This window comes from Macaca fascicularis, chromosome 11, assembly GCF_037993035.2.
Source record: "Macaca fascicularis isolate 582-1 chromosome 11, T2T-MFA8v1.1".
Classification (NCBI taxonomy): domain Eukaryota; kingdom Metazoa; phylum Chordata; class Mammalia; order Primates; family Cercopithecidae; genus Macaca; species Macaca fascicularis.
In genome coordinates this window covers 120894741-120911041 of record NC_088385.1, presented here as the reverse complement: position 1 = coordinate 120911041, position 16301 = coordinate 120894741, and the positions used below count along the sequence as shown (strand labels likewise).

The 16301-nt window shown below is 45.5% G+C and overlaps 1 protein-coding gene across 1 annotated transcript in view; it reads left to right on the top strand.

Annotated features, from left to right (window-relative positions):
* Positions 1 to 13250: 13250 nt before the first annotated feature.
* The window catches only part of RBM19 (RNA binding motif protein 19), a 142671-nt gene continuing 139620 nt past the window's right edge, over positions 13251 to 16301 (top strand). Inside the window, exon 1 of the mRNA XM_005572333.4 lies at positions 13251 to 13387. Coding sequence (XP_005572390.3) covers positions 13352 to 13387 — 36 coding nt within the window. The 5' untranslated portion in view covers positions 13251 to 13351. The remainder of the gene's footprint in view (positions 13388 to 16301) is intronic.

Genomic DNA, 16301 nt, shown 5'->3' with positions numbered 1-16301 from the left:
GCTAATTTTTGTATTTTTAGTAGAGACATGATTTCGCCATGTTGGCCAGGCTGGTCTTGAACTCCTGGCCTCAGGTGATCTGCCTGCCTTGGCCCCCCAAAGTGTTGGGATTACAGGAGTGAGCCACCATGCCCAGCCAGAGTATGCCTTTTAATGTCAGTCTCTCTGACTAGACTATAACCCTCCTAAGGACAAGGAATATGTCTGTCCTGACCAGTGCTATACTCTCAGTTCCTGGAACAGGGTCTGGAACAGAGCAGGTGCTCAGTAACTATGTGAATAATAAGTGAGTGAATGAATGGTCATGTCTGCCTCCCTGAAGCAGAGCTCCCTGTCTAGTTGAACCACAATCAAATGTAGTGATGGGGCTGGTGTCATTGCTGACATCTCTAATCCCAGAACTTTGGGAGGCTGAGTTTGGCGGATAACTTGAACCCAGGAGTTTGAGACCAGCCAGGGCAACATGCAAAAACTCCATCTCTACAAAAATTGTTTTAAAAATTATCTGAGTGTGGTGGAGTGCACCTGTGGTCCCCACTACTTGGGAGGCTGAAGTGGGAGAATCACCTGAGCCCAGGAAGTCAAGGCTGCAGTGAGCCACAGTTTTGCCACTGCTCTCCAACCTGGGTGAGAGAGTTAGACCCTGACTCAAAAAAAAAAAAAAAAAAAGAAAAAAAAAGAAAACCTCTCTTTCATTTCATTTATTTATTTATTTATTTATTTTTTCTGGCAAACCATTCCTTCAACCGAACTCTTTTTTAAGCCAGACCTTGATGATTCTCTGTATGTGTGAAAGTGGTATCAGCCCACAGCACTGCTGGAAAATTTAAAAAGGAGACAATGATTCTGATTTTAATTCCAACCCATCCCTAGATCACCCTGCCTGGGTCCTCACTGAGCATCACAGCCAGCCCCAGTGAAAGCGGCCCTGGAATTTGAGCCTCCAGAGCCTGGCATAAGACACCTCGTTGGCTTGTCTTCTCAGAGTAAATTTAGCTTTTTCCCATCCATAGTCTGTTTGATGAATAATTTGTTATTTCTCCTCCTCCCAGGTGAATATTTCTGGTTCACTGCCAAGAGCAGGAGGGCCCCCCATCTCTAATGCTGGGCCCCCAGCAGGGCCCACCGGGGCCAAGGCTCAGCTGCCACCTGCCGCAGGTGAACTGCCTGGTCTCCGTGCAGGCGTGGCTGAAGCTAGTGCATACCTGGTCTCCTGTTTCGAGTCATCCTGGCCACTTGGATTCTCCCTTGAGGCTTCTCTGCAGTTGCCTGGGAGTAGGAGGATGCCCTTCAGAGATGCCTTTTTGGGGTGGGCAGTGAAATGCTGGGCTACATTGGTGACACTCAACATAGCAGATGGTGACACCCCAGGGCAACCATCTCTAGCACCCCCCTCCACTGGCTCCACTTCCTGGCCCCTAGGGGTGGTCACAGGTAGCAAGAAGCAAAGGGAGCCAAACTCGAATCTGGCCTTGGTCTCTACAATGTGATCTTGGGCAAGCGTTTCCTGCTTTCTGGGCCTCAGTTTCCCTGTATGTCAGCAGATGAGAAGAAGGTTGCCTCAGGACCTATGTACACCTTAAAAAAAAAAAAAAACTAAATTAACTAAAATGCACTCTCTCTGAGCCTTTCTACATACTAACAACATTTCTAAAAACCTATAGATTACTTGTTAATGACAAAAAGAAAAAATTTACAAAAGAGGAACCTGGCAGGCACCCCTCAGCCAAGCGATCAAAGTTACCATCACAGGCTGGGAGCGGTGGCTCACATCTGTATTCCTAGCACTTTGGGAGGCCAAGGTGGATGGATCACGAGGTCAAGAGATCAAGACCATCGTGGCCAATATGGTGAAACCTCGTCTCTACTAAAAATACAAAAATTAGCTGGGCTTGGTGGCGCATGCCTTAGTCCCAGCTACTCGTGAGGCTGAGGCAGGAGAATTGCTTGAACTTGGGAGGTGGAAGTTGCAGTGAGATCATGCCACTGTACTCCAGCCTGGCGGCAGAGCGAGACTCTGTCTCAAAAAAAATAAATAAAAAGTAAAGTTATCATCATCAGTTTTGAGGCAAATTGATGTCACATGCCTCTCAGTTTGGTGCACTAGAAAGGACACAGCACCATGTGAGCCTGCAGAATTGTTGCCAAAAAAGCAAGATGCAGCTGTGTGCTATCTTGATGACTTGGAATATACTTTGGCTATTAATACACATCTATAAATACAGAATTACTGCACCCTTCTTTTTTCACTTTCAAAATGTCTTTTAAGAGATATCTAATAGACCAGGTGCAGTGGCTCACACTTGTAATCCCAGCATTTGGGAGATGGAGGTAGGCAGATCACTTGAGGTCAGGGGTTCAAGACCAGCCTGGCCAACACGGTGAAACCCCACCTCTACTAAAAGTGCAAAAATTATGTCCGAGTGGTGGCACGTGCCTGTAATCCCAGCTACTCAGGAAGATGGGGCAGGAGAATCGCTTGAACCTGGGAGGTGGAGGCTGCAGTGAGCTGAGGTCACATCGCTGCACTCCAGCCTGGGCAAAAACAACAACAAAAGAAATATTTAATAAACTATTTTGGAATAGTTTAAATTTACAGAAGAGTTGTGAAAACCTTACAGAGAGTTCCCAAATTCCCTGTACCCAGATTTCCTTATTGTCAGCATCACTCTGGAATGTTTGTCCCAATTAATGAACCAATACTGATACATTACTATTCATTCAAGTCCATGCTCTATTCAGACATTTTGTTTGTTTGTTTGTTTGTATCTAATGTCCTTTTTCTGTCCCAGCATCCCATATTCTGTTTATTCCTTAGGCTCTTCTTGGCTGTGACAGTTTCTCAGATTTCTCCTGTTTTCAATGGCCTTGACAGTGTTGAGGGCCACTGCCCAGGGATTTTGAAGGATGTCCTTCAACGCGGGTTGGTCTGATGTTTTCTCATAATTGGACTTTGGTTGTGGGTCTCTGGGGGGATGACCACAGATGTGAACGGTCATTTCCTATCAAGCGTACATACGTCAACATGACTCGTCTCTGTTGATCTTAACCTTAGCCACCTGGCTCAGGTCACATTTCTCAGGTTTCTCCACCATAAAGCTACTCTTCTCCCTCCTTTTCTGTAATATAGTCTCTGGAAGTCATGATGCACAGCCCATACATAAGGCTTGGAAGTGATGTTTCTTCTTCTTCTCCTTCTCCTCTTCCTCCTCCTCCTCCTCCTTCTTCTTCTTCTTCTTTTCTTCTTTTCTTCTTTTTTTGAGACAGGGTCTCACTCTGTTGCCCAGGCTGGAGTATAGTGGTGAAACCATGGCTCACTGCAGCCTCAACCTCCTGGGCTCAAGCAATCCTCCCACCTCAGCCCCCCAAGTAGCTGGGCCTACAGGTGCACACCACCATGCTTGGCTAATTTTCCATTTTTTGTAGAGATTGGGATCTTGCCATGTTGCCCAGGCTGGTCTCCTGGGCCCAAGCAATCCTCCCGCCTTGGCCTCCCAAAGAGCCAGGATTACAAGCTGTGAGCCACCATGCCCAGCCTTGAGGGACAAGTATTATCATAAATGATTTGAAATTCTCAATTTATTTATCCTCCACATGTATTTTATTTTCTATTACTTATTTATATCACTGGGCTTATGAATATTTGTTTTGTACTTTGGGTTATAATCCAATACTACTTTATTTATTTATTTATTTATTTATTTAGAGACGGAGTTTCACTCTGTTGCCCAGGCTAGAGTACAGTGGTGCTATCTTGACTCACTGCAACCTCCACCTCCCAGGTTCAAGCAATTCTCCTGCCTTAGCCTCCCGAGTAGCTGGGATTACAGGCGCCCACTACCATGCCTGGCTAATTTTTATATTTTTAGTAGAGATGGTGTTTCACCATGTTGGCCAGGCTGGTCTCAAACTCCCGACCTCAGGTGATCCACCCGCCTCAGCCTCGCAAAGTGTTGGGATTACCGGCGCGAGCCACGGTGCCAGGCCATATTATTTACTTTGTTACTCAAAATATTCCAGCCTTGGGCACTGGAAGCCCTTTCAGCTGGCTCTTGTGTCCCATTAGGGAACAAATTTTGTTTTGAGCTTGTTCTTACTTTTTGGCATTACAAGATACTCCAGGTTCACCTGTGTATTCCCTGCCCCAGCCCTAGAAATAGCCATTACTCCAAAGAGCCCTGCTCCTTTTTATTAAAGAATGGATTTGAAATCAAGAGCTGAGCACTGCTTCATTCTTTTCTGAATATCTACATGATATTTTATCCATTGTCTCACCAGTTCTCTATTGATGGGCATTTTGGCTATTGCCCATCCTTGGTGATTGCAAACAATGTTGCAATAAATATTAATGTGTAAGCATAGCTATATGATACATTTCTACAAGTCCTCCCCAGTGCCTCTGAACCATGCCCAGCAGGGACAGAAGGATTGGGGCAAGAGAGCAACAGCTTTCTCCCTATTACCCCTCACCCTGAACAAAGCTGAATTCTCAGTTCCTGTGCACATTTTCACCTCTTGAAACTGCCGTCATCGCCCTGCCCATCTCATGCCAAGCAAGGAAAGTTTCCTTCTCCTTTCTCTCCCAACCCCCAACCCTTACCCAAAATATCTTTTGCAATGCACCTATGGTTACCCATTGAGTCAATTCTTCAAGGTGTGGTCAATAAAGGGTCAGAAAACAATTCAAACCAAAGGTCTTGCCTCAGAGGGTCTGGTGGGGCACAGGATTGGGTGCCAGGGACACCCAGTACATAAATCAGATGCAATCTCTGCTTTCGTGGATAATGCTGCTACTGGGAGAGACCAACAGACACATAAAAAGTAAGAAATGCCAGGTCATAATAACACGATGAAAAAACGGACTAGGCCAGGTGCAGTGGCTCACACCTGTAATCCCACCACTTTGGGAGGCCAAGGCGGGTGGATCACAAGGTCAAGAGATCGAGACCATCCTGGCCAACATGGTCAAACCCCATCTCTACTAAAAATACAAAAATTAGCCAGTGTGGTGGCATGCACCTGTAGTCTCAGCTACTCAGGAGGCTGGGACAGGACAATCGCTCAAACCTGGGAGGCAGAGGTTGCAGTGAGCTAAGATCACACCACTGCACTCCAGCCTGGCAACAGAGCAATACACTCTGTCTCAAGAAAAGAAAAAGAAAAACAGAAAAAAAACGGACTGTAGGGTAGAATGGAGTGGTTGGTGCCCTTTCAGAGATGGTGGCCAGGAAGGGCTTTTCTGGGAAGATGAACTTTGATCAGAGACCTGAGGGAAGTGAGTGAGGGAGGGGACCCATGGAGGGGGAAAGGTGCTCCAGGCAGAGAACACGGCAAATTGCAAAGGTCTTGGGGCAGAAGCCTGCAGGAGGGGGTTGAGGACAAGCAGGGAGGCTGGACGGGATGAAGCAAAGTCAGAGACTGAGGTGACACCTTCTTCTTTTGGTCAGACCCCAGGGGCACTGGGAGGCTTCGGCAGTGAAGGCACTGGTCAGTCTGGCTTTTGTTTTAAAGAGTCCGCAGAAGTAAAAGACAGAACAAGGGGACCAATGAGGGTGTTGGTGGAATAACATGGGCAGGATGATGGTTTTGGTAGGCTGAATCATGTCTGCCAATGGTGTCTACGTCCTAATCCCTGGGACCTGTAAGTACATCGCCTTCTACAGCAAAGGGACTTTTTCAGTTGATAAATTAAGGATCTTGAGATGAGGAGATAACCCTGGATTATCCAGGTGAGCCCAGTGTAGTGATAAATGTACAGCAGGAGGGTCAGAGTGAAGAGAAGATGTGACCACAGACCAGAGGGTCAAAGAGAGAACTTTGAGGATGGGGGCAGGAGCCACGAGCTAAGGGAAACAGGTTCTCCCCTGCAGCCTCCAGAGCCCTGCTGCCGCCTCTACCACCCTGCCACCCTCGGCTTTAGGGTTTCTGCTGTCCAGACTGCAGATCATAAATGCGTGTGGTTTTAAGCCTCTAAATTTGGGGTTGTTACAGCAGCCGCAGGAAATGAATACAATATGTGCTTGGACTAGCCTGATAGCAGTGGAGACAGGGAAAAGATGATGTGTTTGGCAAATCTTTAAAAATTGGGGTTGGCAGAACTTGGTGATGGGTTAGACATAGGCTGGTGAGTGAGGGGTGGGCTCAGGACGACCCCTAGGTTTCTAGCCGGAGCAGCTGGGTGCCCATTGGTCCCTCTCACTGGGACCAACTGACATAGGAAGGAAATCAAGTTTGCTTTCCTCTCCTCTCTCCATTATCTTCTAGAACCTTCTAGAATCCCTCCCCAATAACTGGCCTTTCTCCAGCTGGGAAGTTAATTCCCTCAGGGACCAGGCACTACTTCTCTCACGTCCTCAAGTACATACACTTATGCTTTTTGTTTTGGGATTTTTGTTTTGTTTTGTTTTTGAGGTAGGATCTCCCTCTGTTGCCCAAGCTGGAGTGTGGGGGCACAATTATAGCTCACTGCAGCCTCAACTTCCTGGGCTCAGGTGATCCTCCCACCTCACCCTCCCAAGAAGCTGGGTCTATAAGCATGTGCCACCACACTTCACTAATTTTTGTACTTTTTTGTAGAGACAGGAGCTCACTATGTTGCCCAGGCTGGTCTTGAATTCCTGGGCTCGAGGGATCCTTCCATCTCGGCCTCCCAAAGAAGTACACTGATGAAGCCCAGGGATGGAGCTGGCTTAGACCGGACTGAATTTTTTAAACATCTAGGTATAATTGGAGAGCCCAGCCTGGTGGCATCGAGGTGCCTCTGGCTTAGTTCTGCTGGGAGAAAAAAGGAGGCAGGAGACAAAACAGGAAGGCTGGAGAGCAGGAAGACTAATAATAATGTTATAATGTGGCTGCTTATTAAATGCACGGGAATATATAACCTGAGAATGGTCCCTCCTCCTCACACATGTGGCGACCATATTTTCTGGACCCAGAATTGGGATGTGGGGATTCGTAATGGGCATTCCATTTTCTTTTAATACCTTTGAAAGACCTTCTGATTTGTGAAATTTTTTAGGGCAGGCTACATTGAATTGTACATTTTAATAAAGGCAGTTCATGAAAATAATAAAAGTACGTGAAACTAGGACTGGCTGGGCAACATTGGCCCTCTTGTAAAAGGCTAATATCTCAGAGCTGCCTCATAAAGCCTGCCCCAGCCCACCCTAACCAGGGTCACAGTTTGCAGCAAACAACCCCCCAGTTGTCATTTAATTCATATCACATATCAATAAATATCTGTTAAATATCACAGTGTGCAGGAAACAACCCTCCAGTTATTATTTAATTAAAGACATAACAATAAATATCTGTTGACTTTGAAACAGTGACCCGTAAGTCATTGACTCCAGGCTTGAGGGTACATTTTTACATGCATGTGTGTTTTAATTGAATAGACAAAGTCTACACAAGACAGAGAGAGGGTGAAATCTGATATTCAGAGTAAACTACTACAAAGCAAGCAGATCTCATGGGTCGAATAGCAGCCCCCAAAAAGATATGCCTACATCCTAATCCTCAAAACCTGTGAATGTGACTCTTTTTGGAAAAAGGGTCTATGCAGATATAATTAGCTAAGGATCTCGAGATGAGATTGACCTGGATTTAGAGTGAGCCCTAAGCTCAATGGCAGGTGTCCTGCTAAGAGGAAGCATAGAGAGGTGGATCTGACTCAGACACCAGAGTGGAGAAGGTCATGTGAAAACAGAGGCAGAGATGGGAGCTATGCAGCCACAAGCCAAGGAATACCTACTGCCACCAGAAGCTGGAGGAGACAAAAAAGGATCCTCCCACCTTGAGCCTTTGGACAGGCCACTGCCCTGCTGACACCTTAATTTTAAATTCCTGGCCTCCAGAACTGCAAGAGAATACATTTCTGTTGTTTGAAGCCATCCAGTTTCTGGTAATTTAATACAGAAGCCATAGAAAACCAATACATCCCATAATCCTGTAACTTAAAACTACAGCTCATGGGGTAGCTTCCTGGTTTTGTAAATAAAGTTTTATTGGAACATGGCCACACATGTTAGCTCTGGATGTGTTCAAAATACAGCAGCAGGGTGGAGTCGTCGCATTAGAGACCACATAGCCCACCAAGCCTGAAATACTTACTCTCTGGCTGTTTAAGAAAAAGTTTGCCAATCTCTGGTTTAAAACATATACAGACCAGGCACAGTGGCGTGCACCTGTGATCCCAGCACTTTGGGAGGCCAAGGCGAGAGGATCACTTGAGCCCAGAAATTTGAAACCAGCCTGGGCAACAAAGCCAGACCCTGTCTCTACAAAAAATTTAAAAATTAACTGGGTGTGGTGATTCATGCATGTAGTCCCAGCCACTTAGGAGGCTGAGGAAGGAGGATCACTTGTGCCCAGGAGGTCGAGGCAGCAGTAAGCCATGATCACACCACTGCACACAAGCTTGGGCGACAGAGCAAGACCTTGTCTCAGGAAAAAAAAAAAAAAGGCCGGGCACAGTCACTCCTGCCTGTAATCCAAGCACTTTGGGAGGCCGAGGCATGTGGATCACTTGAGGTCTGGAGTTTGAGACCAGCCTGGCCAACATAGTGAAACCCCATCTGTATTCAAAATACAAAAAATTAGCCAGGCATGGTGGTGTGCACCTATAATCCCAGTTACTGTCTCAAAAAAAAAAAAAAAAAAAAAAAAAGACAAAACCCAAAATAGATACATAGAGATTTATTAGTCTCCCTACAATTTCACCCCTCCAAAGCCACCCTTCAGAAATGACCACAATTAATATACATGCTTGTTGACTTTACCCTATAGTTAAGTATAAATACATGCAGATGTAGTTTGTACATGATTAACATTTTTATGTATTAAAAATAATAGATAATTTTTTCATAATGAAATATCAAAATTACAAGAGGTTACTCAAGGTAAACGACATTTCCATCCATCCTTATACCCACTTCCTCAGTCCCCTCCCCAGAAGCAACTGCTGTTACCACTTCCTCACATATCTTTTGAGATCACCTTTGCTTACATAAGTCATATATAGTGTCCCCTCCAAATTCCTATGCTGGAGTCTTAACCTTTCATATCTCACAAAGTGACGTTGTTTGGAAACAGTCTTTACAGAAGTAACTATGTTAAAATGAGGTCATTAGGATGAGCTCTAATCCAATGTGACCGTTGTCTTTATAAAATGGGGAAATTTGTACACAAACTCGTGGACACAGGGAGACTGTCGTGTGGAGATGAAGGCTGAGGTTGGGGTGATGTGTCTACAGGCCAAGGAGTATCAAAGATTGTCAGCACACCACCAGAAGTGCGACAGGAGGAACAGATTCACCCCCATGGCTCTCAGAAGGAATCAGCACTGCCAACACCTTCATCTTGAACTTCTAGCCTTCAGAACTGCAAGACAATAAATTTGGAAATTTACGAGTACCCTGTCAACAAACATGACAACTATCTATGTATCCTTGCCCACCTCCCTCAAGTTTTCTTTTTTTAACCTAAGTGACAGTATATGTAATAAATTACTTAGTACATTGCTGGTTTTCACTTAACGATATATTTTGGAGATTGTCCCATGTGCTAGTTCCTCTCCAACACCCCATCTCCTGTCCCCTGAGCTTACTCCTCCACCCTGCTCTGTGCCCCAGATGCAATCTGTGTGCACTGCAACACCTGTGACCATGCCTCCAGCTTCCCGTTGGTTCAGCCAAGGGGAGGCTCCAGTAGGAAACTACAGCTGGGAAGAGAAAGAGGCGACAGGGTATTTATTCCCGACACACACACACCTGTGGTTCCACAGTGGCTGTATCTCTCTATAGCTCTAGTCCTTAAAGCACGCCCCCCTTCCACAGCTTCTGGCATCACTGAGGCCCTGGGATGACATGTCCCGCTCTGCCCTTCAGCCCCAGGGGTGGTGATAGCTCCCCACTGTTGCTGGGCCCTGGGGTTTGACCGTCCTTTGTTGGTTCCCTTAACCCTTCCGTATTCATTTTCTGTAGCTGCTGTCTCAAATTACCACAAATTAGATGGCATAACAATGCAAAGTTATTCTGTCACATTTCTGGAGGCCAGAAGCCCCCAAAGTACCAGCAGGGCCATGCTCCCTCCAAAACCTCCAGGGGAGAACCCTTCCTTGCTTCTTCCAGCTTCCAGGTCTTTGTTGACTTGTGACTGCATCACTCCAGACTCTGCCTCCACCTTCACATGATGTTCTCTGTGTGTCCTTTAAGAGGGTCCTAGATTTAGGGTCTACCAGGATAATTCAGGATGATCTCATTTTGAGATCCTTAAGTACATTTGCAAAGACCCTTGATATGGTTTGGTTGTGTCCCCACCAAATCTCATCTTGAATTGTAGCTCCCATAATCCCCATGTGTCCTGGGAGGGAGCCGGTGGGAGATAATTGAATCACGGGGGTGGTTTCTCCCACACTGTTCTCATGGTAGTGAGTAAGTCTCACGAGATCTGATGGTTTTATAAGGGGAAAGCCTTTCACTTGGTTCTCATTCTCTCTTTGCCTGCCACCATATAAGACATCCCTCGCTCTTCCACCATGATTGTGAGGCCTCCTCAGTCATGTGGAACTGTGAGTCCATTAAATCTCTTTCCTTTATAAATTACCCAGTCTCGGGTATGTCTTCATTAGCGGCGTGAGAACAAACTAATACAACCCTTTTTGCAAATAAAGTCACATTTACAGCTTCCAGGGGTCAGGATGCCCCCCAGTGTGTGTGGTGGTGAGGGGAGGGGGGATCATTCATCCCATTACACTGCCCACACTTCCGTAAATAGCTTCTTGTCCAGATTTTCTTTCATTAAATCTTTTTGAGTATACATCTGCGTCCTGCTGACTGATGCATTTCCTTCAAAAACATTTATAGCTACATACCTACCTGTTTTTTAACAACTGCATGGAATTCTGTTGAACGGACAGACCTTAATTTACAATTAGCATTTAATGAACTCCTATTACCTGTCTCTTCCTGGTGCCCGGTGTGATGCTTTGCAAAGATAGATCTAAGGACGCCCCTTTGGCAATATAATGTGGAGAAAACAAGTGGCCTCATCTATAACTCTGAACCTACACCGTGTGCTCCTCACCAGCGATTTCTGTAGGTTTATGCTGTGGCAGACGTATGAGCTCCCTGCATTTGGGTCTCAGTAGGAAAGAGGCATATTCGAGGACGCCATGCTTGAGCTGGTCTTAGAGAGGGGATGGGAGTGGGTTCAGAAAGATATTCCAGTGGCCAAAAGCACATGAAAGATGCTGTTTCATTAGTCATCGGGGAAATGCAAATCAAAAACATATTGAGTCACCACTGTACACCCACGAGAATGGCTATTATTATAAAGACCAATAACAAACATTGGAGGAGATGTGGGAGACATTTGAACCTTCATATACTGCTGCTAGGAATGTAAAATGGGGAAGCCATTTTGGATAACAGGTTAGCAGGTTCTAAAAGGTTAAGTATAGAGTTACCATATGATCAGGCAATCCTACTCCTAGGAATATAGCCAAGAGAAATAAGAACATATGCCAACACAGGAACTTATAGGTAAGTGTTCACAGTCAGATTATTCACAATAGCCACAAGGTGGAAACAACCCAAATGCCCATCAACTGATGAATAAATAAAATGTAGTACATCCATATATGTAATACTATTCAGCAAAAAAAGTGTGGTGGCTCACGTCTGTAATCCCAGCTCTTTGAAATGTTAAGGCAGGTGGATTGCTTGAGCCCAGGAATTCAAGACCAGCCTGGGTAACATGTTGAAACCTCGTGTTTACCAAAAAATTACCAAAAAAAAAAAAAATTAGCCAGGCATGGTGGCATGTGCCTGTAGTCCCAGCTAATCAGGAGACTGAGGTGGGAGGATGGCTTGAGCCTGGGAGGCAGAGGTTGCAGTGAGCTGAGATTGTGCCACTGCACTCCAGTAGGGGTGACAGAGCCAGAAACTGTCTCAAATAAATAAATAAATAAAGTGCTGATTCATGCTGCAACATGGAACAACCTTGAAAACATTATGCTAAGTGAAAGAAGTCAGTCACAAAAGACTACATATTGTATTATTCCATTTATATGAAATGTCCATAATAGACAAATCCATAGAGACAGAAAGTAGATTAGTGGTTATCAGGGGGAAGGGAGAAGGAAGAATTGGCAGGTTATAGCTAAAGGGTGCGGTGTTTCTTTGGGGGTAACCAAAATGTCCTAGCATTGACTGTGGTGATGACTGCACACCTCTGTAAATATACTCAGCACCGTTTAATTGTGCACTTTAAGTGTGAATTGTATGGTTTGTGATAAAGCTGTTAACAATAAGAAGTGAGGAGGGAATGTCTTTTAGGTGAAGGAAATTGCAAAAGCGTGGGAGCAACGTCCAGTGCAGCTGAGGCACTGTGGGGAAACGGAAAGGAAATACTGTCATTCAAGAGCGAAAATAGGGGTTTTCACGGGCTGTCTCTATCCAAGAGTGGGTACTGAGAATGCTCAGAGAAGCAATAGGAAGATAACATCCCTTTTACATTCTCACCTCCTTAACCCCTAGCATAATAAAGAATTATTCCCATTTTACAGAAGTAGACACAAAGGCTCAGAGGCCATTTTGGCCAAGATATCTCAGCTAGAAGATCGGCCAGCTGAGAGTTCCAAACATTAGGAAGGGAGGCAAAATGCTTGTGGTGTTGGGGTTGAAGGCGTAGAGACTCATTGTAGGGCCCTAGGCAGCCCCTAGTTCGAATCTGACTTTCCAATTCATAGTTATAAGACTTTGAGCAAGCTGCTTTACACGCACGATTCCCAGTTTATCAGCCTGCAAAATGAGAGCCTTTATTTCCAACATGCTCATTCCAAGTATTTACACAAAAGGCTCAATACTTGATTTATGTTGGCTGGCAATCTCTCTAAGCTTCACTTTCCCCATTTCTACGAGGAACGCAAGGGTCCCTAATCTTGCCCCCGTTCTCAGGGCAGTCCTAGGGCTCAATAATAAAAATAAAGTAGGAAAACGGCGAGAACGCGACTGCCCTGTTGGCGCGACCCTTAACACCAAGCGGACCCAGCGCACGTTAGGGACCGGCACCCCCTGCTGCCTTCGCTGCTGCATTGGCATCTCCAGAATCCTCCCAAAACCCTGCGCCTGCGCAAAATGCAAGCGCCCGGGCCCACCCCTTGTAGGGTGTGACTTCCCTGAGTGGCTTTTAGCCACGCCTACTTCCGGACAGATCAGGCCGAGGTCTCAGCCACATGACTGTGTTCCGGGTCGGCAAAGATGGCGGCGCCCAGGGCGGTAGCGTGAAAGTTGTTGGTGGAAGACGCTGTCCAGTTGTGTTGGAATCAAAACAGCGGGGACTCTGCGCCATGTCGCGATTGATCGTGAAGAATCTCCCGAATGGGGTGAGTGCAGAAGCAGGAGTTGGGAATCTGAAATGAGACCAGCCGGGAGCTGTGAGGTAGGGAAGAGATGCCTGGAGGTAATGGAAGATTTTTTGCTCTGGGGCAGGACTCCGGGCCAATTCCGAACTCAAAAAGGGCGGGATCCTGGGCTTATCCCCATTTGATCCCGGGGAAAGAGGAATAGTGACTGCTTACGGTTTCACAACCGGTTGTTTGGTACCTGACTCCTAACCCAACTCTTCCCGGGGAGGTGACAACTCCCACCTTGTGGCGAATGCCCTGCTCCCACAACCTCTTTCATTCGATCACTGTGTTTTAGTTGTTGACCTGGGATATTGTCCAACACTGTATTTATATTCCTCTCCCAGTCTGGAGACTGTTGGGGAAGACATGGGGAATATTAATCTGCGGACCTGCGTTCCAATTCCCATTCCCATCCTTAGGGCAAGTAGGAGTACGGAATGGGTAAAAGGCTTTACAGCATTTATCTAGTAAGTGGGGAGTGGTGACCCAGCCATAATTTTTTGTTTCGCTAGAGCCCAGCACAGAACTCGACACATGGTAGGCAAAATAGGTGAATGTACGTAATACTAGATGACTAGATGCGGTGGGCTCGAATGGATCATTCTTTTCTCTCTTTGTCGCTGTTTTTTTTTTTTTTTTTAAATGGATTACTGATCCATCCATCAGGTTAGACAGTGTCTCTTGATGCCTCGCTTTGTGGGATGAGGATTTTTAGCGTAGCTGCACTTCCTTTCCCTCCCAAATTCAGCTTTGTTGTGCTTCACTGTGTAGTTGATTCTCTTATCATTGTTTGTCTTACATCCTTTTTTTTTTTCTCTCTCTCTCTCGCATGTTTTTTTTTTTGTTTTGTTTTTTGTTTTGTTTTGTTTTGTTTTGAAAAGGAGTCTGGCCCTGTTGCCCAGGCTGGAGTGCGGTGGCGCAATCTCGGCAGTCTCCAGTCACTGCAACCTTTCCCTCCTGGGTTCAGGTGATTCTCCTGCCTCAGCCTCCCAAGTAGCTGGGACTACAGGCACGCGCCACTACGCCTAACTAATTTTTGTATTTTTAGTAGAGACATGGGGTTTCGCCAGGTCGGCCAAACTGGTCTCGAACTCCTGACTTCAGGTGATCCACCGCCTGGGCCTCCCAAAGTGCTGGGATTACAGGCCTAAGCCACTGCGCCTGGCCCCAATTTCTGTTTTAATGTTGTGAGTTTTTTCCTTTCCTTTTTTTTTCCCCCTTTGTCAGGTGGGACAAAGGAACTTTGTAACACACGGTTTTCAAAATTCAAGCAGTATAGTAGTGTATATCATGAGTAGCAAAGTCTTTGCTCTGTCCTACCTTCCCTCTCTGTCCAGGAGGAACCATCTTCATTGATTTGTTTTTGGGACTCCTCACATGTATCTCTGTATATTCAAGGAGTGTACCTTCCTCCTTTTGACCTGCCTGCTCCAGTGACTATCTGCTAGCCCTCAACTATGAAAAATAAGGAATTTAGATCATCTGTTCCTCCCCTCCAGTGTCTGTAATATTCTTGTTTTTAATTCTCCTGTCATCATCTCTGAGCAGTATACTTAAAAATATCTATTTTAGCCTGGCTGCACTTCCTTTTCTTCCTAAATTCAGCTTTGTTGCACTTCACGGTGTAGTTGACTCTCTTATTGTTTGTCTTATCTCATGAATGAAAGAATAACAAAAACAAGGGCAGTTGCAGCTGACACTTGGAGAGTTTACTATGTACCAGGCACGGTTCCAGGTGCTTTAGGTAAAGTAACATTTAATCCTCACCTCATCCCTGTGAGGTAAGTTTTATGTTTACGTCCATTTTAAAGGTAAAGAAACCAAGATGCAGAGAGGTACAGGGATTTGCCTGAGCTCACACACTGGTGTAATTTATAGAGCAGGGGTTGAATTGAGCAATCTTTTTCTAGAATTTGCATTCCTCACTGCTACACCTGACTCTCTCTTACCATGATTGCCTGCACTGGTCTTAATTATTTTTCAACAAATATTTAGTAGTGAGTACTTGTGATATTGCCGACACTTTAGATAGAGGTGGATAAGCCTGGGTCCTTATTTTTAATGGAACTTGCAGGCTAGCAGAAAAGAGAGGCACCAGATCATTATGCTGCAAGGTGCCTCACTGAAATATGAACAGGGTGCTATGGGAGCACAGTGAGAGTTGGTTATCTCGTCCACCTAAGGCATCTAAGAAAGACCTCTTGGAATAGATGTTTGAACTGAGAATGAGGAGTTAGCCAGGGCCTGTCTTGGGAAATGTAACCCAGAGGGGACAACAAAAGTAAAACCTCAGAGGTGAGAAGGCTGTGAGGAGTTTGGCAAACGTAGTGCTGAAGCGGTTAGTCGGGGCAGATCTTGAAGAATTGCATGTTTTTCTTTAGATGCTTGTCCTTGAGACTTTGGTGCCAGAAAGTCACCAAAAGGTTTTTGACAAAGGAATGATGGATTCAGACTTGAGCCTGGTCTCTCCCAGGCACTGAGGACTTGAATTCACTGTCTTCTATATTTCTGAATTGAGTCACAAACCTTGATTCTGTAGGCCTTGGGCAGATCATTTATCCCTTATGAGTTTCATTTTCTCCTCTATAAAATGTGGATAAAAATTCCTAACTCACAGTGTGATTGAGATTTTGATGAGATCAGTTAGTAAGAAGCTACCTCAGAAAATGTCATCTTCTAGTTGGACTGCCAAGGCCTCTAGCTTCTTGCATTTTCAAACTTGTTTTGACTGTTTGTGGGCCCTGAATGTCCCCTCAACTCCACTACCACACACACTAATCTCCCAGTATCTGCTTAGAAAACTGAGTTGTGAGGGTAGCCTGGCTGCAGTGAAGATGGTGAGAAGCCAGGAGCCTGTTTTCCATAGGGTGGGGCTTCTTGACCAAATTAT